Source organism: Manduca sexta, chromosome 25, assembly GCF_014839805.1.
Source record: "Manduca sexta isolate Smith_Timp_Sample1 chromosome 25, JHU_Msex_v1.0, whole genome shotgun sequence".
Classification (NCBI taxonomy): domain Eukaryota; kingdom Metazoa; phylum Arthropoda; class Insecta; order Lepidoptera; family Sphingidae; genus Manduca; species Manduca sexta.
In genome coordinates this window covers 4770500-4794312 of record NC_051139.1, presented here as the reverse complement: position 1 = coordinate 4794312, position 23813 = coordinate 4770500, and the positions used below count along the sequence as shown (strand labels likewise).

Sequence of the window (23813 nt, the reverse complement as noted above, 5' to 3'; positions counted from 1 at the left end):
GATTGTTTTATATTACAACATTTTCCTTTATTTGTAAGTCATAGGGATAATACAACAAAAACAACAATGTGGTGTTTAATTTTAATAATTTTAAGTACATAAAATAAACCTATCAACTAATTTGTAAAATATATAATATGTATAATCTTAAATTAATTTGTTGTAATTTGACTTTAATTTGTTATTTCATAATTCAAAAAGCGCTAGAACGATGGTCGCAATATTGTTCGAGAGTGTTCGTCGTTTGAAGGCACTGTACTAAGAAATGTTAGATATGTATTCAGCTGTGACTAGCGCTTACATTCTATCACTTACTGCTTATGAAAAGTTAACACAGTTGTTAGTTTCGTGTTTTAAACTCTAACGTATGTTTGTACGCGTGCCTCAAACCGCTTCTGGCACAACCTGGCTGTGGTGGAAAGGACTGCTCTCGTACGACGTGTTGGACGCGTTCACAGTAACGTTGTGAAGGGGCGCATAGCGGTTCAGCTTGGGCGTGGCTGGGCCGGTCACGTCTTCCGACAACTGCTGGTACACCAGGCCGCAGTCCTTCTTCGTGCGGCCCGGCTGGCTCATGGCTGCGATTATGGCACTGTTGTATCGCATCTGCTTCGTCTTTTTGCCGCACATGATCATGACCACTTTGGCGATCACAATCAGTAATAAGAGGGCGCCCAAGATGGCGATCGATATAGGCCACAAGTACTCGTAGTGGCCATGGTCCTCGTCAGCGGTGCGAGCTTCGGTGTATATGTCGGATTCTAAATCGTCATACATATTGTCGTTGTCTAGCAGTTTGAAGTCGATCTTTACTTTGTCTGTTTGAGGTCCTGCTGGTGGTGCTTTGTATACGCCGTCGGACTTGGATTCAGGCTTCTCAATGAGTTTAACTTTAAGGTGAATGTCGTCGTCACCATCACCTTCATCGTAGTCTTCGCCTGAGTCGTCTTCTTCGCCATCATCTTCATCCTCCTCTGAAAATTCATCACCCTCAGTATCAGCGTCATCCTTGTCGTCATTAACAGTATCAGCATTCAGCTTGTTTTCGGGTGCTTTAGAATCTTCAGGTAATTTTTCATCATCTAAAATATTCTTTACATCAAAGTTACCCTCAGCATCTTTGTCGATTCTCTCCCACATCTCCTCATCGGAAACCTCTGGTAAGGGCTCAACAGGGTGTGGTAGAGCACTACCACACGTCTTACGGGTCAGGAAGTCCCAGCTGTAAGTTTCATCGTCGTCCTTTCCGTCTCTGGCCAAGTTAGCGATATTCGCAGCGTTGCCGTTAGGAGATACCTTGCGGTTACTCAACCACGTCATAAGGTTTTCAAAGTCACGGCTGCATGCCAGTGGGTTATTAGTAATATCCAGGGTGCGCAATTTGTTCAAATTATCCAGTTCAGTTTGCTTGATTTCATTGATTCTGTTGTGCGACACGTTCAAAAAAGTTAAACTGTTGAGCACACCCGTGGTGTGGTTTTTGTCCACTTTCCAAAGTGAGGTCAATTCGGCGTGACTCATATCCAGCCAAGTCATTACAGGCGTGTGAACAAATACTTCAATGGACAGTACTTTCAAGGGGTTTCCTTGAAGATTCAACTTGGCGAGTTCCTTATTTTTCTCGAACTGTTTCGGTTCCAAAGTGGTAAGCATATTGTTTGCCAAATTGATTTCTACCAGTCTTGGGCATGGAGTGAATACTTTATTACTGATCGATTTAATATTGTTATCAGAAAGATTTAGTACAGATAAAGCGGAGAAAGTTTTAAGAGAATCGTCGTAAATTTCCTCAAGACCACAGTTCGAAGCATCAAAGAAATAAATATTGAATTGATCAGCAGAACACATAAATCCTTCTTCTGGTAAATGTTTCAATCTGGGGTTGTTGGAAATTTTAAATATGTCTAATTCAATGTTTTCTTTAATCAGAATACTTGAAATGAAGTCTAAATTATTGTAAGAAAGGTCCAGATAATTGAGCTCTACGAGCTTATGGAATGCTTGATTATGGATTTTCTCAATGCTGTTTCCACTGAGATTAAGATTGGCAATATAAGTCATACCGTTGAACATGGAGGGTCCAACAAGCTTGATGTTAGTTTGACCAGCGTTAAGAGTTAATAAGTCTGAGATTTGCAAGCCATAGACAGTGTCAATGGGGTTTTTCAGAATATGAAGGGTAGCTAGTTCAGTATTTTCCGAGAAAATGTCATCGGGCAATGATTTGATGTTGTTATCGCTGATGTCGAGTTCTTCCAAGTCGAGAAGTTTCTTAAATGTATCGGGGTCCATGTCGGACAAGTTGTTGCCAGCAACGTTCAGGTACATAAGACCCGGCATGTACTTGAAAGTGTTCGCCGTAATGTACTGCATGTTGCAGTAAGATACATCAAGCTCTTGCACAGAGGTAGTGTTCAAGAAGTAGTCCTCAGATCCTGCTGCCGGGAATTTAAGAGGATTGTTTGAAAGAGTCAGCAATAACAGTTTCTTATTGGTTGCGAACGTTTCCGGATGTAAGCTCTTCAGTTTGTTATTGGACAGGTTAAGCGCATACAATTCATTCAGGCCGTGGAAAGCATTGGGGCCGATGAAGTCAATAGTACTGTTCACAATCTTGACCGTGGCCACTTGGTGTAATCCCAGCTTCTTGAAAATGAAATCGTTCAGCTGTATTGGGTACAACGGATCAGCATTCTCGATCACGAGGTCTGTGATGTCATCGCCAAACTTCTGCGTGCCGATTTCAAGCCGGTTGCACTTGGCTATCCTGTATCCCTGAGATACAGTGCATATGCAGTCCCTGGGACAAGGCCTGTCCTCGTTGAACAACACTTCTTGGTCGTCTGCGGAGTCGTAATCTTCATATTGGTACACAAAATTTGCTGCGTCCTTAATGTCTTTCTTGGCAGTCTTGTTGACGGGCTCGCTGAGCGCAAGCGCACATGCTGCCAGGAGCAGTATTAACTCCCGGGACCTCGCCCCCATGTCTTAGCGAACTCTGAAACGATAACAAACGAGCGATTAGTTAATTATTGAGAAAACACTTATAGCTATTACATCAATTACGAAATATTCTCGAAACACGAGGCTGGTCACGTTCCTACTTGTAATAACAATAGCAGAACACAATGAAATAACCTATTTCTTTTTGTGTTTGCTTTTACGCTAACAATAGGTTCACATAATGTGGCGTGTGGAACAAAGCAAACAAATTCACCAATAATCTAAAGCAAGATTAGGACAAGGAATTTATTAAAATACGTCATTATATGATGTTTATATTTTTAACATTCACATTTAGTTTACATGAACCAGAACCGAGTAAGATTATAATTGTCGATAACCATGTTTAAATACGTATCTTTATTACGGTTGGTAATATTTTATATCTACATATAAACAACAGATGTTGGTAGCATTGTTCTAGTGAAATCTTATCTCTGTATTGTCCATCTGTCGTTCTGTTGTCGTGACTTCACAAGACATGTGATATCAAACTTTAGTCTCGTCTCTATGTGCGGTAGTGTTTATATTTTTGCACTCGCCGTTGTGTGCGTAAATTAACTTTGTGTGCAACATTATATCATTAATTTAGAATCATTAGGTATAAAATACAAGAAATATATTGTTTTATGTTATTATGAGGATTATTTTTCTAAATAACGTCTCTCTATGATTTTTGTTGTACATTTTAATAAATTATGTACTATAATAAAGTTAGCAAAGGACGGGGTCGTTAAGATCTATTTCAGAGAATAAGGATCCGGCAAAGAAATGCAGTATAACATCAGAACTTTTTAATCAAGGTGAGATTGAGAAGGTGCACCGCGAATCTATACTTCCATAAGGATGCATAGATCTGTTATTGATAGGATAAAATAATAATTATGCATATTTTTAGCCAACTTAAAAAAAATACGTGCTGTTCGCATATAATATTAAATTATATTAAATGGTTCTACTAACTTTCATAAAATAATATCTACAATATAATAGGTATTCTTGTTTAGATTGTGTACAATATGATACTTATTGTGTACACAGTATGGTCGAATAGTACGTTACTGTTTACAAAAGGCATGATATTAATAAAAATGCGTAGCAATATTACGTAATAAAGAATATACGAGTTAAATTATTATAAAAGTAATCTCTATAATATAAAGATTTAACAAAACCAAAATACTCAAAAGTAAATCAGCCAAAATAGTAATATCACATGTTTAGATGTTTCTACTGGATGACCTTAAATAAGTTGGTTTTCCTTCAAACGTGTGCTGTAGACATCTTTATTTGCATGATAATAGCCAGTGTCAAGACACGTTTCCAGTTTCCACTCGTTAAATATAATCACTATCAACACAAAATACTTTTATTCATTTATGTTTTCACTTACATATTCGAGCCGTTCTATTTAAAGGATAAGACAATGATTATACTGGTTTATAGAAAGCACTTTCACAACACAACACAATGTAGCATAGCGATACTGACTTCGCGAGTGATTGTCACTGAATGAAGGGCGATGATAGTCTGATAATTGCGAACACAAAGGTAATATCGCAGGTCTGTTTGCGTACGTTTCCACCGACATACCCACGTACACTGGCGCTCGCTGCTATATAATATTGAATTTATTTTATGTTTTTGTTAGCAAACCGGAATTATGGATCACGGGCTGATTCATCGACGGCGACTACGAAATACTTTTGGGTATGCACGTCACTTCTTGGAATGTACGTTTTTGGTCTTAATAGACTTGGGGATAATATAGGGATTCATTTAGCACCATTTCGATAGGGAAAACATTTTAATGCACTTGAAGCCGTCGGATGTAATAAAGTTTATAATAAACTATTTTAGATCAAGGTTAATTGATTCAGACAGACCTATTGTAGAGCTAAAATGTTTTATGAAATACTTTCTAGCTAGAGCCACCAGTAAAAATTGAATCTTCTTCATGCAGATTACAATAAATGTTAATAATATTTTACTCCTCCTGCACTAAATATTTTGGAGATTTTCTTAGCATAAAAATTTTAACCTATTAGAAATCAGATCAAGTTAGTTCTATGTACAATTTGCGCCGGCTTCTTGCCAAGAATGCAATTTAATGACTCGTTTCATTAAAGGTAATAAGTATTGTTTGTATTCTTTGTGATTCTATAACGCGATTATTTTATTTTTTTTAAGTTTTGACGTAGATATAAAAAAAGATTCAGATATTTTGTCTGAGAAAGAAAGTTGAAAGTCACTTTGCTAGCTGGTAAATTTAGCTAGACAATTAAAAAATCTATTTTAATACCATTCTATTAAAGAATACAGGTGAACAATATATTTACCATCACACGAAGCGAACATAGACTGTACGATAAGATAAGATAGTGGCTGAGCGCGCCGCTCTACATACTTACATTCAAACATTTGTAAAGTCAACAAAAATCATTAGGAAAAGCACTGTTTAACTAGGAAACTACATCGTCTTATACTTATAATTTCCGTCTTAACAGTTTACTATAAATAGTTATAATTAATATTCTGAGTATCACACCAGGAAATCGTATTATTATTAATTATAGGTTTCATACTGCGGCGACTGAGTGTGGGTAAATTGAGAAAACATGAAAGAGAGCCGAATGCAGCAAACAAGTATATAAAATATATGTATTGATAATGATGAATAAAATAAAATATCGAAAACGCTACCAGACGTTTTACTTTTCGAATAGGTCAACAGCATCGTGTTTCATAGTAGTCGCGTAGGTATGTTCCAAAAGTAAATTTAATTAGTAATTATCTTTGAAAATAGAATCATGGTCGAAATTTTTTATTTAAATTTGTGGCGGAGTAGAATATTTTTTGGATACGTATCGAGAAGTGAGTGTGTTAGAATGTTAACCTTATTTAATAATGTTATTTTTGCATAAACAACCGTTGAAGATTATTCTATTTTCAAGATGCAAATCGACTTCGCGATTGAATATTTTTTTCTGCACAACATTCCACAGACCAAGGAAACTCCGATCAAAAAACCAGTCAGTTACTAGATTAAAACACTAATATGAAAATAATTTGCTACTATGATAAATTCGTCACGGTGATATGCGAGGCACAAAATTAGTTTGATCGAAACGTGGGAGATCTTCGTAGGTGGCGAGCTGACATACATTTTCCCAACTGATTATATGGCAATACCTGTAAAAGGTTATGTTATGTTTGAAAGTGAACTGCCTATATTATAAGAGAGTTTAATTTATGTCGTGAAAACCAAGATTTCTTTCCTTAGAAAAAAAGAACTTCTTTTTGTGTTTATGTCACTTCAACTATAATATATAAATTGATAGCTTTAAAAAAAAACTTTGTTTTTCGAAAGCATCAAATTACCGGAATATTACTGCTTAAATGTAAACTAAATTTTATTATAAACATAATTAAGACAACTATAGCCAAATTTGCGTGTCCCATCCATACATATCAAGTCGATTGATCCACAAATCAATAATGGTTGACAAATCCATCGTTCAATATTGAATGAATGCGGATTGACCGGCGATCTTTTCAATGTAACATGATGTATAGAGCTGGCTAGAGTGTATTTTAACCGATCAATGCAGAATAGTTAAAACGGATTATTATTTGTTGATAGATGTTAAATAATATAAAATACTTTATTAATCAAGTAGGCAAACAAAGTTGCACTTATGATACGTCAAAACAATTTATACGAATAATTATTATTATCCGAATAACACCAAGATCACTTATATAACTACGGACATTTTAAATTAGGGATATTACTCGTTGAGTTGAGTGCGGCGATAGCCTAGTTGGGTGTGGAACGGACTGCCAAGACGAATGTCCGCAGGTTCAAATTCCAAGGGCACACACCTCTGACTTTTCTAAAAAATCATGTGTGTATTCTTTGTGAATTTAGCGTTCGCTTTAACTGGGAAAGAAAACATCGTGAGGAAACCTGCACATCTGAGAAGTTCTCTTTAGGAATTTCGAAGGTGTGTGAAGTCTACCAATCCGCACTAGGCCAGCGTGGTGCACTAAGGCCTAATCCCTCTTAGTAATAGATAAGGTCCGTGCTCAGCAGTGGGCAAGTATGTAATACAGGGCTGATATTATTTACTCGTTGAGTCTGTCCATCGATATCGAATGATTTCATTTTACTACCAATTCTATCGACGATCACCTTGGGCGTGGTAAAGGATAATAACGATGTATCAAGCCTGTTTTGAACAGACATGTACGGTGCTTAGCGAAATTACGTACTTAGCTCGTCTGAAGAACACCTGCAGGTAATTAATAATTAATTTATGCCAAAGTTTGTAACAGGCATGCAGCAGGGGACCTAATTTGTAGAGTAAGTATTATACATTTTTTTGGAGAATATTTGAAACTTTCATGGCTGCATATTTTTAAGATGTTCTGCTATTCGGTGTTATTTTTATATTTTTAAGTGACGTTACATTAATATATTCGGACGATGATTAATGTGGTAATTTGAGTAATGCAAGTGTTATTTTAATTATATTAAGATACAATTGAGTTAATCATATATAGGCACATATTAATTATCTAATAAATATTTCGCCTAATGCGAAAGCAAAAGACAGATAATTACATAGTATAGGCTCAAAATGTTCAACTTCTAAACATGATAAATATATATATTGTAAATATTTTCAAATTTATCTTTATCAACGTTTAATTGCTTTATGCTTGGAGGTCATTTAAACGATAATTCATTATTATTGCATGCTCCAAAGCACAGCAACAAACAATTTAAACCGTCACAGAGATGATTGATAGTGAAAGCAAACTCCTTTGCTCCCGATAAAAAAATATCTAAGAACGTACGATAAGCATTAGAGAAATATTCTTAATATAAAAATGACGCGAGAAAAATATTTGTATAGTTTTTGAATAAATAAATACATACCTAGTCTTGCCATAAATATTGTAATAAAGAAAAAAAGAAAAATTGTTAACTGCAAATAACATTTATTACTTTTACAGTGTGTCAGTTTAATACATAAATATAAAACAATTAAAAATATAAAAAGCTTATTCGAAGTGGTCTCCATTGGCTGCAATACAGTCCTTTAAACGATGAGGCCAGTTATCAATAGAAGCACGCACTCTTTCCATGGGAAAATTCTTCACTGCCAATCGTATAGATTGTTTTAGGGACTCCAAATTATCATGGCGTTTAGAGCAAGCTGTACTCTCTAAAACTGACCACAAATCATAATCCAGCGGATTAAGATCGGGACTAGACGACGGCCAGTCTTCAGCTCTGATGAAGTCCGAAACGTTCGATTCCAACCAAGACTGCGTGGACCGAGCTTTATGACCCGGCGCCGAGTCTTGCTGGAAGGACCATACTTGGTTATTGAACATGGTGATGTTAAGGGGCTTAACTACCTTCTCAAGAATGGTATCTTGATACACTTGTGCCGATGTTTTGATACCTTTTTCACAAAAATATGGCTCAGTCACTCCTTCATAGCTAACACCCCACCAAACCATCACTGAAGTCGGATAATGTCCACGTTGCACTCTGTCGACTAATTGGGAAGCTTCCTTAGAGCTTTGAGCATAAATACGGTCATTTTGTTTGTTAAAATGTTGCTCAATTGTAAAAATTTTCTCATCCGTAAACAAAATTTTTCTGTGACCTCCCTTTGCGTACCGCTTCAGTAGTTGTTTCGATTTTTACCACCCTATTCTTCTTTAAATTATCAGTTAAGAAATGGCCAGTGCGTCTCTTATAGGCTGCAAGTCCTAAGTCATCTTTTAAAATACGCGACATGGTTCTAGGTGCTATCTTCATTTCCCGAGATAAAATCTTTTGCTTTCGGACAGGATTTCTTCGAATTCTTTCCCTTACTGCTTTGACCACCTTTTTCGTACGAACACTACGTGGACGGCCAGATCTTTTCTGTCACAAACAGAGGAGGTCTCATTGTACCTATTAATAGCCCGGTACACAAACATTTTACTAATACCAAGTGTATGGAGAGTTTTAAAAATTGCATTTGGCTCCATACCTACTTTGTGTAATGCTATCACAGCGATTCGGTTCTCTTTATCACCCCACACCATTTTAATATCGCAAAATATTTTACAATGTATTGGCGCCAAAATGAGAAAACACAATGAACAATCGTATAAAAATGACAGATTCGAAATTCAAATGTAATATTTTTTTATAATTAAGTGTAACAGTATTTATGGCCAGACTAAGTATATCTATTTAATGGTCTCCGTATTGTATATCTACGGATTATAAACGACATATTTTTGGCTTTGTGTACTTTCTGTGCTCGTATCGCGGAATTGAGGGCACCTATACCCTATTTATTTATCGTACATACAAGGAAAAAAATACATATGGAATACCATATTTTAAAACAACAGGCCAGGGGCCTTATTCTCTATCCCGCACGTTATTTTGACAGTGTGTAACAAGCACGTAACACAATGCATCATGTTTAGGACTATAGTAATTTGGCTTACAGAATACCACTCCACACACATTTCTCGAAGATAACATGACATGGCCGCGTTACGCGTTTACACTATCATACAGAATAAGGGCCCTTATGTTTACACCTAATACAAAGTGAGACGGTCCCGCTCTCATGTAAATACATATAGTAGAAAATCTAAATGTACATATTTTTTACGCTTATTATAATTATTTTTTGAAGTTTCGCTTCTAATATTGTCATAAAAGGCGTATAAAATATTGTGTCGTGAAGTCCGTTCGGTGTTCTCGCCTAGTGACGCGTATAATAGGTATTTGTTGAATAATATTTTTGTGGACTCTACATGCAAGGTTATCGTTGATGAAACACAAATAAAACATTTTATTACGTAAACTTAATCTCATACATGGTTTTGTTGAGTCAAATACCGTGAAATCTTGTACTATAAACTTCTTATTCTACATAAATCTTGATTTAAGTTTTGAAAATATGTCTTATGGCGTACGTAGACACTGCAAATAGGGTATTCAATCAACTGTCGAGCTGTGCTCTTTCTTGCTATGGTTAAGTAAGAGAATAAGAAATCACGTTTAGGTTGTATTGCTATTATCGGATGAATTTATATGCGTGAAGCTCTACGTTTATTGCAGCTTATCAATCATCGATATATGTACTACGTACTAGATGTGGCGTTCCAAACATTAACTGTGTTCAACTGAATTGAACTGCAATCCATTCAAACTGACTTTAGTATGGTCAATATTGACAGCTTGTGGTTGTGTACGGAGTGGTGCTTATAAGTACTCGAGTTAAAGTGTAAACTTGGATTTGATTAAAAAATATTAGTCAAATAAGGAAAATTATTTGTTGTTTAAGTGAATAAATAGGTTATTAAGGTGACGTTTTGGTTGCCATTTTAGTTCAGATTTTGAACAAATAGTTTATATGTACGTTCGTGTCTATATAAACGTCCATGAATATACGTCAATGCTTATCAATACTATATCAGCTATCTGGACGCCACCACACTTAAAATCAAATGCAGTAGAGCTACTTTAACGTAGTATAAAATTATGATTAGTTTTGGTGAAACATGATATAATCTTTCAGCGAATGGTAATTTAATCGTCTGACGTTCCTTTGTCCGGCGCCGGATTTTTTTGATGACGGTATATTACGAGTTTAACCTTTATTTTATATGTAATTCCATTTACCTTATAACAATCATATCATGCATGACGCCTAGACTATAAATAAACTTTAAGAATGCATTTTTATTTTTAATTTCGGTCATAAACAATTATTATTTACCACAAATTAATTTAATTTACTAGAAGGCGATAAGAGCATATGCACAGTCAGCTATTATTCATATTTGATATTTCAAATATCAATAATAGCTTAAGTTTTAAGCAATTTTGATGATGATTTCACTAAAGAATGTAAATTTCGCATTATTTTCTTACACAAGAAATAATGTATAAAATCGGACATTCAAATAACCCTACATTACAAAGACAAGCAGGGCTTGGTTTTGATTAATGTCGCATTCCAAAAATCTGTTAGAAATAATGTAGACGTTATGGTTGACACGAACGGCGCATTTTTCATCATAAAACAGCATTTCAGTAGAAGACTATAGCTTAACCTAGAAGCTATATCAAATAGGCAGTTATAATACAAGCTAAAAGCCATTAAAAACATAAAGAAATCACAAACAACCTCTTTTGAAAACAGAGTAATGCCCTTTCACGATACAGTTGACTATAACAAATGACTACAATAACCTATTTTATCTCGCGGTATCTGTAGAGATTACGGATATCAGCGTGATAACGAATAGACACTACCCGCGACGCTGTTGACATTTAACATACCTTACCAACGTCAAATACCGTATTTCATTTGTACCGGAGTTTGTACTGCACCTTCCGTGTCGAGCTACACTATTTTATTTTGTTTAGAATAGAAAGTCGGTAAGAGTAAATGACTATAAAAACCGTTAATATAAGCTATGGATATTTGTATTTAAATCTGCCAGAGCCAGAAATATATAATGTAAGATCGAAAATGGCTCTTAGTATATTGTCGGCTAAATTCTGGTATCAGCGATGAATTAACAGTGATAAAAATATATAAATTATATTTCCGTTGTCCAATTAGGAATGAGTAAAAGTTTCATTGATTATTCTAGTATGTTCTTATGTAAAATTATCTTAATCAGATAAGAGTTGTTTTCTTCTATATCGTTAAAAGATAGATTGAAAGAGATTATCGATAAGAGCGGGTGCTTCTGACTTGGAACAAGTTACGTGTCAATCATAAAACATGTACGTGTACATACTTGAATTTTGTTTAATGATTTTTTTTACAGACTTTGTATATTTGCCGCTACCTCAAAGAATTACCATTTATTACTATTAAGGGCCATGATAAAATTGCTAATTGAATAGGAAGATTAGCTACATAACAGTAAAACAATCGCCTACTGAGGAGTTAAATCTACGGGACAATGGTAAAAATATCTCGTCATAGAAGATAATAATTGACTGGTCACTAACTATATTATGATCCGTTCAATAAAATAATTCTAATATGTTTTTTTTATTCGAGTCCGGCATAGTAACGCCACTGGACCTAATGGTAAGTGGAGTGGGGTCCAGTAGAATGACGAGAGATGATTATCACTCCTCGCAGTCGACACAATTATGCCGGCCTAGAACTTGATATATACAGGCTGATCACAAAACGTGACACACTTACGTGGGCCACTATGGCGGGTTTTAACACCTTGTGTACGGTGGTTTCTATCCGGGCGAATATGAAATATATCCTAAAACCAGCAAATAAATCAGATTATTTAAAACCGTTAAGCTGATATACTTAAACCTTTTCTACATATTTAGATTAAATTAAGTTGGAGACATATTAAGTCGTCGCAACCATTTTAAGATTCAACATTTTGGCATTTGCACTTTCGCCTTGGTGTGCCGCGATTACCAACTAAGTATCTACGACTTAATACTTGGTTCATTCAATATGTGATTCAATAATTTAATTTACAATTTCTTATAACAAATGAAATATTGTGGTTACAACTGTGTTAAATATTGTGTTTTTTTTAATTAAAATTCCTTCAAATTGTGGTTTACATTGACACTTAATCACAACAAATACAATATTGTGGTTTCAAAATATGCGTTGTTTTCCTTTTGTTACAATCGCTTCATATTCACGTCTTCCCGAGCCTGAGTAAAGGAGATATTTATTCGGTCATTTTATATAAATTACAGATAAAAGACCTTAAGACATCGACTATATAGCTTAGGGACAACGCCTTAAAATAAACGACTAAATTATTAATAGTGACATCAGTCAGAACCTCGTGACCATCTTCAACATCTCACATGTCTTACAGAGGCCATCATTTATCAAGTCGCATTAAGATATGCATATTTTTTATCTTTCTATATTATTGTCACTTAGGAAAACAAAGAGAAAGCATCGACTTCTGAGTCATGTTTAAGAATACTTTGGATACGCCGTCTTATGAATTTTTATTTTATTTATTTATTTGGGAAACAAACAGAATAAATTATGACTAAAAATAAATGAATGTAAATTAAGGTTTTTATTCCAAGACATTTTATTCTATCCTATGAAATAAGCTTATATTTTAATTAACATTTTTTTTATTATTTGCGTATTGTTTGTCTTAAACACTAACGCCCTTATTCCATAGTTGAAGGATAAAGACTACTAAAAACCGCAAGCCACGATTCTGTACACCTTAGGCCTCTCCTAATTCATATCTGCCATACTATACGATTAATAAAAAGACATCATTCAACGCTTATACGACCGAAAGCGAATATTTTGTACGATCGATGAATACTAATTGTGTGCACTTAGATAAATTTGTTTTGCATACAATCGACCGAGGACCTTTATCGAAGTTAGCGCGTGCAAAAATGCATATAGGGTTGTAACCGGAACGATGTACTGTATTACAATATGTAAATTAGTTTTTTAATCTTTTGTAACTGGGACACCTGTGACGTCATATTTTATGATGACATGCATTTTATGATGGTACGATTGTGCGAGGTAATGAGATTTTTTAATAATATTAATTTTAATTGTTGATGTTAAAGCTGCGCAACAGTTTTTCAAGTAACAAAATAACAATGTTGTTAAGGAAAAAAAATATTTCAAGGAGACTTCATGAGAATTTTCTTTCTTTATTATTACATAAAGCATTTACGTGTAAGATTATTTATATAAAACCGAGATAATATTTTATGCAATACAAAGTATAGCTTAAAATCTCTTTTATCTTTATCTAGTTCGGGGTTTCAACCCCGTCATACTTTATAACCTAATTACAGCTTATAATATTATAATCTATGAACACATAAAAAAACCTTATGTAGAAGAAATACCTCGAATCGTAAAATCTCCTAGCTGAAGGATAGGCATTATGTTCGAGTTTTAAAGTTAGCTTACTTACGTCACCGAAACATATAGCAAGAGAATTCATCGTGAATTTATTTTAGTTAGTCTTTAGGTAAACAAAAGGTAAAGCATCCAAAAGTCATAATATTTAAGTTGATGGCATGCATTAATTGACAAGGGAACACGTTAGATTAATCGTAATTGTATGCTGATTGTCTCATTCATAATTATATCTATTATCTTAATATGATTTCTTGGGAATTAACCTTTTTATACAAGAAGGAAAAACAAATTATGCTACGTGGAGTTTGTACGCAATTTGCCGTGTTTTATCGTTGTAAAATATTTCTCCTTAACGTATCTCATAATGACGTATTTTCCATATTACGAAATCTACAACTGCCTATTTCATTTAGCATAATTATAGTTATTACAGATTTAGGTGATATGGTTTTTGCGTACCGGCTGCATTTGTGCTGTTTTAAATTACAATGACTAATCCATATTCAAAAACCCAGTGTGTATACAGCCTTCCTCTTAATATTATTTAGAGAAAGATAACGTTATAAAAACAAAGATTTCAATATATAATAAAAAAATAAAAATAAATACGCACCTCTGACACTGTTCAGCTACCCGATGACTTCTTGATTAAAAATCTGTAATAAATAAAATTAAGCCAGTAAATATCTATGTCAATAAAATCAATAATAAACAGAACACACCAGTTGTTATCAATTGGCAAACAGTCGTGCATAAAAGCGATGCAGTGTGGACAATTAGATCAATAGACGGTTATAAAAATAGTAAGTAAATAAATAGTCTAACCATAAATAAGTGGTGGATAAAAGTAAAAGCTTTGATGGAACAGATGGCACGGGTCAGTGGCCAAATGATGTTTGTGCCCGACTAGGGTTCACGTTTCGATGGATGTATCGATTACAAATTAAATCGATAAACGAGTATGCTTATATCGATTCAGAACTAGCAGTAGTTTTTAAATCTATAATATGATAGTAAAATAGCAATATAAAAATAAAATTCAATATTATAAAAATAGTATATTACCAATTTAGAATATTTATTGACGCTATTATCTTGTTAGTCAAATATTAAATTGATAATTTAATAAATGAATTGGCAAAAAATTTGTTGTTAATCAGTCCAACGCCTATTCTCGACTGAGTGGCTGAAGAATGTAGATGGGATTTTATAAGAGTTTCCTTTGATAAAATTTGTTACTATGACGCTGGAGTAACGAGCGGGATTCCTCCAATGACGTGCTTATTTGTGTAATGTACATTTACGACACTACGTGCAACAAGATGTATAATGTTGTAAATTGATGGAAATCTTTTCTTTGCTTTTTCCTGTACTGTGCAACTACGGAATGCAGGTGAAAAAATAAAAAAATAACCCATTGTCAATCACCAAATCTCCAATCCTCGAAAAACAAAATGTTAATCTTCTGTATGAATTTCAACGATAAACGATTTTCATTTTGAAGATCTTGGGCTTGAGTTTTTAGCATATTGAATCTTTGAAGGACAGAATAAATCTAGTTCCTTTACAGTTCGTTGAGTTTATTCCCGTTCTTTGATATCAAGAGTCAACGCTGAAACCTTCACAAAATCCAAACCTCGGCAAATCGCATTTTTTAAATTCCATAAACCATAAATCTTGATTGATTGGTTTGAAGTTTAAAAACATAATCTCATCAGTTTTGAAACTTAACCATGCAACTGCCAGGCAAATATTTAAAGCGGATAAAACTAAGTACAAACGTCTATTGGTTAGTCAGACGTATCTAGCTTTATCCGGACATCTAGTCACCCTAAATAGGAGCCGCTTGGTAAACAGAACCGGTTGTCGACCAGCCGGTTATGCGTGTCGAGTACCATAAGAAGGTATACGAAACAAATTTTATTGCGGTTATAATTTCTTTAAATGCTAGGATTTGCACCTCTCGGAAATAGGCATAAAGTATCAGTTTTATAGGCTTGATGGGTTTGCAAGTTAGTTTACGTAACCGTGTCTTGTGTTTTTCACACAACCCTTACTAAATGAGACTGTGTTTGTTACTATATTTTACGTAAAACGGGCTGAAGAGTAAAAAAAAATCTTCTGATATTTCTATTCCGCTTAAAGATATGTATGCGACCTCGTTGGTGCAAAAGGTAGTTATTACCTAAGCATAATATAGTTTAGAAGCCTGTTCCGATTTGTTAGAACATGTCTGTTTGTAATGTTTACCTTTTTTGGTTTCTATATCTCATTATGGAAAAACGGAACTGTTCTGGGATCATGATGTCTATCTGTCTGTTTCTTAAAGGTATTTTCACAGAACTGTATCAAGTGAAATTCAATTTTAAATATACTCTATGGCATTAACGAATTAAGTTAATGTGTTGCAAGTTACGACATTAATAGTTCTCAATTTCTAGTTTGAATTATATTTTTGTTGTTATTTACGTATTAAAACATAATATTTTTATGTATACGTGCATTAAATACAATCATTGTCTAACATAATGACTGTGTCATACAGACACAGATTTGAGAAATGTAAAATTATGATTTTATCTTGTTTTGTTTTGGAAGCATTTAAGCCGATTATATACCACAAACGAAGCTAATTCTGAAATTGTGTAATTTTCTCAGCTTTGCGAGCTAAATTAAACCAACTTAGCCTAATCCTTGCAAACGGCCTAAATAACATAAATAACGGTTAAAACAAGATTGATTAATAATGAAATCAAGAGTTAACAGGCAATACTAACCGAATCGCTGACGACTCAATCAGTTACGTGGAATTAAGTATTAATTGCTGCTGCCATGACGTTGTACAATATTTATTAGGTTGGATGTTGACAACTATTCAAAAGAACTTGTAATATTGCGGATTTTTTTTCACATCTTGGGTTTACTCTGCTTACTGCTTCATTGATTATAATTATTATTCCTCCTGCTGATGCAATTAGATTATACATTATAAGCTTCTGCTTGCAGATATTAAGCTATACAGGGATTTGGGACGGTGAAACTGGCACGTTTTCTTTTATCATTCTTTATCTTGTATAAAATATAAATTTTATTAGGAAATTCGATGGGAGACGTGACCTTCTCCCATACAGATTTTATTTCATATACGCCTAAAACTGACGTATTAGGGCCCTCCTCCGAGCAAATGGCCTTGAGTATTAGTTCCATATATTCATGGCGCACAAATTACGAGCGAAATTATGCAAGGATTTACGAATGATTTCTAAAAAAAACAAAAACAATTTTAGATCGTTTTGAAAATATGTAACTACCAAAATTCTTTATTAAATAGTCTTTATTATAGTGGTGATTGCAAATGAATATGAAGTGTAATTTAGGAGAAGATGCACGGAATCAACAATTTCAGTGGTATTTTCATTATGAATTAATATAATACCTATAACTTAGACTACATATAGATGTAGAGGTTATCAATATGCGTAGAATTATTTCTTATGTATTATGAATTCTAGTTTCCAACACTAAGTTAAGACATTAACTATTGAGTAAGATAAAGTCAGTACCCCGTATTCCTATGTGTGGTTCATTGAGTAATTACGTAATGAGTGTTTTTCAATGAGCATTTAATAAGCATTTTATTGGATAATATGCTGTCACTATATATAACGTAAACATCTGGATTAATCATTTAGTTTGCACCACACATAGTTATAACCGATATGTATGTACTACATTTAATTACTTATCTTATACCTTTAAATATGTCAATGGTTATAACACTGCAAAGTAGAGTATCCGATACTTAGTTCTATGTACACATTATACGTCACTTGTATTACCCTGATTATATTAAATATTGTAATAGCATAATAATGTTTTAAATAACAATTAATTGTAATTCAATTTTTTTGAAGACAAAATGAACTTCCCATAAAAATAAAAGCGTTAATTACTTACTTAAAAATAAATACGATCTATAAAATACTTTGCAAATTTTATTTTATATATGTAGGTATCTTTAAATCTTAAACGTTTCTTCATCAGTAGGGACTTTAAATTGAAAAAAAGCGACCAAATAGAATACAAATACTACGTAAGAAATGCGACCATAAATCTCGCATAGTTTCTTTTAGTACGTGCCAGTAGTGCGATAGTTTTCAACATGGCGCCGTGACCTGCTCTGTAAAAGGCTATGCTATTATAAATCCAGACGTCTGAGCGACTCACTTCATTGAATCGACTTTTTACTTGCGGTTTTTTACCGCTACCTCACTTAGCGTCATATTTATTATATGAAAAATATGCGGGGTATGGCAACGGATATGCATCTGTGATTTATATTAGTATTATTGTTTTTCAAAAAGCCATAGAGTTATAACGATGGCGAATATTTTGAGTATAGCTTGCCAAGAAAAATTAAAAGCCTCATTTGAGAGCGAACTCTTACTTTTTAACATTAGTACTTACAAGAAATTAGTTTTATATTTTGCCACAATATAGCGATTATTATTCTTGGCCAGGCCTATAGTTAAGTTGAATTTGAGTCCTGGAATGACAACCACTGTATCTAGTTTTTCTTTTGTAATCAATGGAGTTTAATAATGATTTTGCTCATTAATAAATATCATCTTTATATAGCCCTTGAATAAACCAAATCGTTTTTCCAACGGAGGCAAAAATAAAGTTCACTTGTTAAAACGTAGATTGTTTTTCAGTTATATTTGGATTCAAGTCCTTTAAAATAAGTTTTCTTTAAGAATTCCCCGGTCAATGTCTAGACATTGTATTTATTTTATGAGTCAATTATGATAGTATGGAATATTTATTGTATCTTGTCTTGGAGATATTAAATGAAATATGTAAATGTCATAGTCGATAATTATTAAGCGGAAAAACACCTAATACTTTAATTAACTTGTTGGAATTGATTCTCTTCGTTTTAACGCGTATTTACCACACATGATATTATAAGCATTTATTCAGTTTCAAAATTATAAAGCATAAGACAAAAATTATTTAGAGGTAATATTTTGTACTAATTGAGACACCGAATGATTAAAGTCTATCTTGGTACAAAATGTTTATAATTTTATATTATAAATAACCGAAGATAAATTGCACAGACTGTGAAGAACGCGGAAGTAGGGAAATTCCCAAGCGCATTATACATCGTATTACATTACCTAGGCCGCCTAAAGATCCGTTCACAAAGAGAAAAAGACTTTTCTATATTTGACTGTAGAATTTATATTTGACTGTACATCTGACGTTGTACATTTGGTAATCCCAGTTAACTAAAAATTCATATGGGAAAATAATTTGGATTGTACAAATATTACACAATTTAATGAATTTGTTCAGATTCGTTTGTGGCTGACTGTACAAGAATGTACAGCGTTATAGTATCCCTTCGATGTACGCCTGATTAGGTTCTCGGATTATTTATAATTTTTTACTAATCCTACAATCATAAAAACATATGGAACACGTAGTTTCCGCACCCAACGAGTTTTAAAAATGCGGAATATATCTGAATTACAATGATTAATGACAGAGGTTCTTATGAAGTCAATGAAAATACGTATCAAAAAGGTTAACGCGTTGAATGCAAAGTTATTACTGAAGAAAGTTATAAGACAAAAAATCAAATGAACCTGATTATGAATAAATAGCAAGGATTCGGTAATCTATTACCAAGACGCGGAAAAAGATACGGGGATCACATTAAACATCGATTACATTTGTCTTGCGAATTCAGGGTAAGCGTTAAAGAGCGACAAGCTAGTTTCGTAGTTGTTTTTTAGACAAACAATTGTTCATTGAATACTAATGCAGTAAAATTTACATCATTACGAACTGACCACAAGAATCAGCTAAATAACAGGCTAATCACTTTTTAAGCCTTTTTTTCCACCACCACTTAGAGAGTGCATGGCTCGGTTATGTTGTTTTCACGGGTCTTACGGAACCATATTTTAAGCCTAAAAGTCTTAAATCAACGCAGTTAGGTCATATAGTTCGCCTAATAACATTTTAAACCTAACGTTAAACTAAAGTACAATGAACGTAGCTTAGACATTAATATTTTAATGTTTGCATTGACAGTCAAGTTGGTAGCATTATAACCGGTATAAAAGGAGCATAACTAGGTCAAAAGCAGCACGGCAGGTTACAAAGGGTAGTGATCCTTTTGTATCCGCTATAACAAGGTAAAACTATGTAAATGAATGAGATAACAATGCTTTATGTTCTTGAACAGTCTATTTTTAATACTATAGACCTTACATTGAACACAAAGTTGAGATCCGTAACAAATTAATGATAAAAAAAATAACATTGGCATCTGTCCTCTCAATCACCCTACAAATATTAAATGCGAAAGTTTCTGAGGATGGATGTATGGATGTATGTGTGTTTGTTTCTCTTTTACGAAAAAACTACTGAACGGACTTGGATGAAACTTTACAGTAATATTGGTTATACATCAGGATAACACATAGGCTACAATTTATATTGATTTTGGGTAATTAGGTCATAATATAACGATACATAAGTAAGTCGGAAAAAAATTATCCCGGGAAACTCCTTCACGCGGGCGAAACCGTACGCAAAAGCTAGTCTATTATAAATATTAATCGATAGAATATCAACGGCTATCACATCCATAGATCAGTATGTAACATAATTGTTTTTTTAACGTGGCTATTTAATGCCAAAAAGACGTCATGTTGCCGACGGTGTCGAGTTACGGCAACCACCTGGATTAAGTTATTACTGTAATGTATGCAAATGTATGAACGATCATTCGATATGTTGTGTTGGTTTACATTTCGGCACACGGACCTTGTTTTCACGGTCCTCTTCCCGCAGACGAGTGCGGAGTTACAATGAATCGCCTTTTTAACTCGGCTAACGTATATGGAAAAAACGGAAACAATTATACAGTCATTATTTTGCCGTTATTGTCTGGCAACTGGCACTGGGTTACGCTTTGCCAATTTTTTGATGTAGGCATTAACTTTTACCTGGAATTCCAGTGACGAGATGATCTTTATTTTAGAGAACTACGCTTGGCTTTTTATAACATGTATTTCAGTTTAGTAAATTTTACATTAATATTAGTTCAAGTGTCTATAGATTCGTAAACGTAGGTATACATATCTACTATCTGGGAATAAGAAAAAATGTAAATATAAAAATTATTCATATTAAAATCGCTTAGTAAAAAACAAACAAATCACAAAGTAGGCTAACACGCAACAACTCAACATCTATAAGAACAATAGCCTCTTTATTTCAAGTGAAAAATCGAAATGGTTTCGTCTGATTGTTCGCTAAAAGCGAAAATGATGGCGCGAACGCTTCTACGAATACATGTTTGTGAACTCATCGAAGGCAACAGCACTAAACTAGCGTTTTAGTGGTAATCGAATATGAGATATCCGCCCACGCAAAGCAATTCCAACGTGCTTTGGGATTGCACATTAAAGGGATATTTGTGTTACTCTATCCCACTAAAGATTTATAGCTGTTTATATTTCTTTGCTCCGTATTACGTATCCTTTAAGAGGAAGTTGTTACATTTTCTCTTTTCTAACATACTACTCTCTAATGTTAACGTTCCGTCTTAGATTGTAGCTTGGACGGACAGCCAGGTCCAATATTAGTGCAAATATTTTTATAACTTTCGAGATTGCGTCTTCGGCAAATTATTTTAACGAACCTTGATAAATATCTTCAGCTTTCTTTTTGGAAATCGGCAACTGTGACAGGTGTTCGCTTGAGGCTCTGGTTACAATTTCGTCGAACAGAAGCCACAACATCGACCACAGTATGGCAGTACGCATGCAGCGTGTTGAATATTGACTTATTTACATCACCTCTAAATAAGCAAAAATCACTCAAAACAAAATGGCACAACCCTAAATTTATATCAAATATGACAGTGCAACGCATTAGTAGCGCCATTATAATATAATCAAAGTTTGCTGTTGCAATCATCACTTTGCATAGCCTACTTAAGATATCCTTGTGCCTGATAATTGTTAACACAACATATGAAGCGAAATTTACGAAAAATATAAAGTGCGGACAAGTATGTGCTGATATTTGACACTCAGCACATCTGTATGTACCCGGCAAACCTGTTAGTTCACAGCTTTGGCACAAGTCGCGACTCGCGCCGACCCGCCATCATTGCTCCACTACGTTTTAATGACATTACAGTTATAGTTGATTTTTAGTTCGCATTTCAACGTAATCGTAAAATCTAAAATAGACTGTAATACTTTTACTTCGACACTTGCGAATGATCTTAGAGCGATAAACACAATATATCTGACATAATCTTACATGTAACAAAGAAACTAAAGTCTTTCTACGAAGTCACAGTCACGTAATAATCTGATGACATTGAAATTGGAATTTGTCTCATCTCCAATATAGATTGTTATGACGTCATGCTTGCTTAATATAGTACCAAGCTTTTTCGTATCGCGTTCTATAACTCCTTTAGTAGTAAATATTTGAAAGTGGAGGAGTGATTTATGAATTCGCTTGCAGATCGCAATCGTTGCAGGATTAACTCGGGTGGCAAGTTTGAACACGGAGCAAGCAATTGCCCTAACAATTCATTAGGAACCGATCCAGTGCGTTGAACCGTGCGTGAAGTTGGAAAACGGCACTCACTGATTTACCCAGTCGAAAACGTGTATTTGAAATATTTAGAGCACTTGATTAAGTGTTAGCTATCACAAATTATACGTTTTCCTTCTCGGTTTGAATTCTTGGTAGTAATAATGGTAGTGCAACGAGGTTATAATATTTACATGTAATTGATGACGAATATTTTAATGAATTCACTTTGAAATGAGTAATTAATCCAAAATCCTTTATACCTACTGCAGTCAATGAACACAGTGGCATATAAATGCAGCTTTTCAATTCTATAAGCCAGTGGGTAATTGACAGCCCTTCACTTCTATGGTTACAATTTTAACGTTTCCTCCTACATGTAACCCTAGGTTTGTATTATTAACAATCATAAGTGCAATCGATCTAAATAATTTCAGTTCACGAAAAGTCTAGATATATATGCTTTACTCAAGCTTATGGTATTGGTAGGTATTCAATATGTTTTATAACCATTGTACGGTGTTCATTGTGTTCGTAAATGCCATGGCACCATAAATCGTGGGCCATGAAGCGACATTGTAAGCCTACGGACCATCAGTGCCAAAGCAAACGGGACATTGACCTATTTCGGATAGGTTAACTGTCTCGGGACGTGTTTACAATATTTACTTAATTTACGAGCATCAAATTGCCTAAAAGATCTGGTAGATTTTAACTAGTGTGTGTTTTACCCTATTTAATGTTTTCTTTGTTGTTATTACCTATTTATTTTGTCTCTAGAAATCCCAAAAGAGGGTTTATCCATTGTTCTAAGATTCTGATTTTTTAAATATAAAATATTACTGCTACCATCTTCCCAAGGTAAGTAAAAATATTACTAGCCCAGAATCTTAATATTATTTTGTATGTACCCCTGTTAAATAGATCTAAAATTTCCCTGTGCAATCATCATATTTTATCATATTATTTTAAACAGTTTTACACCTAAAAATCCTTGTTTGGATTCCGGAATTTATTTACGATGCACACATTGAAAACGACTTTCAAGTCAATAAAATCGTATATCTTAATTCAATATTGAAGGTTGCAATTTCAATATTTTTTTAGATGTAGTTTATATTTTGTGTTTCGTTGATAATTCGGACTGAAGAATGACGATTGGAATTTCAAGGAATTTCATGTTATTTTTAAATAATGGTTAGATATAAATACGTTAGGGAC

General features: G+C 33.9%; 1 protein-coding gene across 3 annotated transcripts in view; it reads right to left on the bottom strand.

Annotated features, from left to right (window-relative positions):
• Positions 1-5: 5 nt before the first annotated feature.
• The window catches only part of LOC115441686, a 43318-nt gene continuing 19510 nt past the window's right edge, over positions 6-23813 (bottom strand). The window contains exons 2-3 of one of the 3 annotated variants that reach the window (XM_030166568.2): positions 14572-14614; positions 6-2998 (exon numbers count right to left, since the gene is read on the bottom strand). In XM_030166568.2, the coding sequence (XP_030022428.1) occupies positions 385-2985 (2601 nt within the window). In that variant the 5' untranslated portion in view covers positions 2986-2998; positions 14572-14614 and the 3' untranslated portion in view covers positions 6-384. Of the gene's footprint in view, positions 2999-4396; positions 4619-14571; positions 14615-23813 lie in introns of those variants that run through there. The other 2 variants (XM_030166569.2, XM_037442853.1) reach the window with 2 other exon arrangements.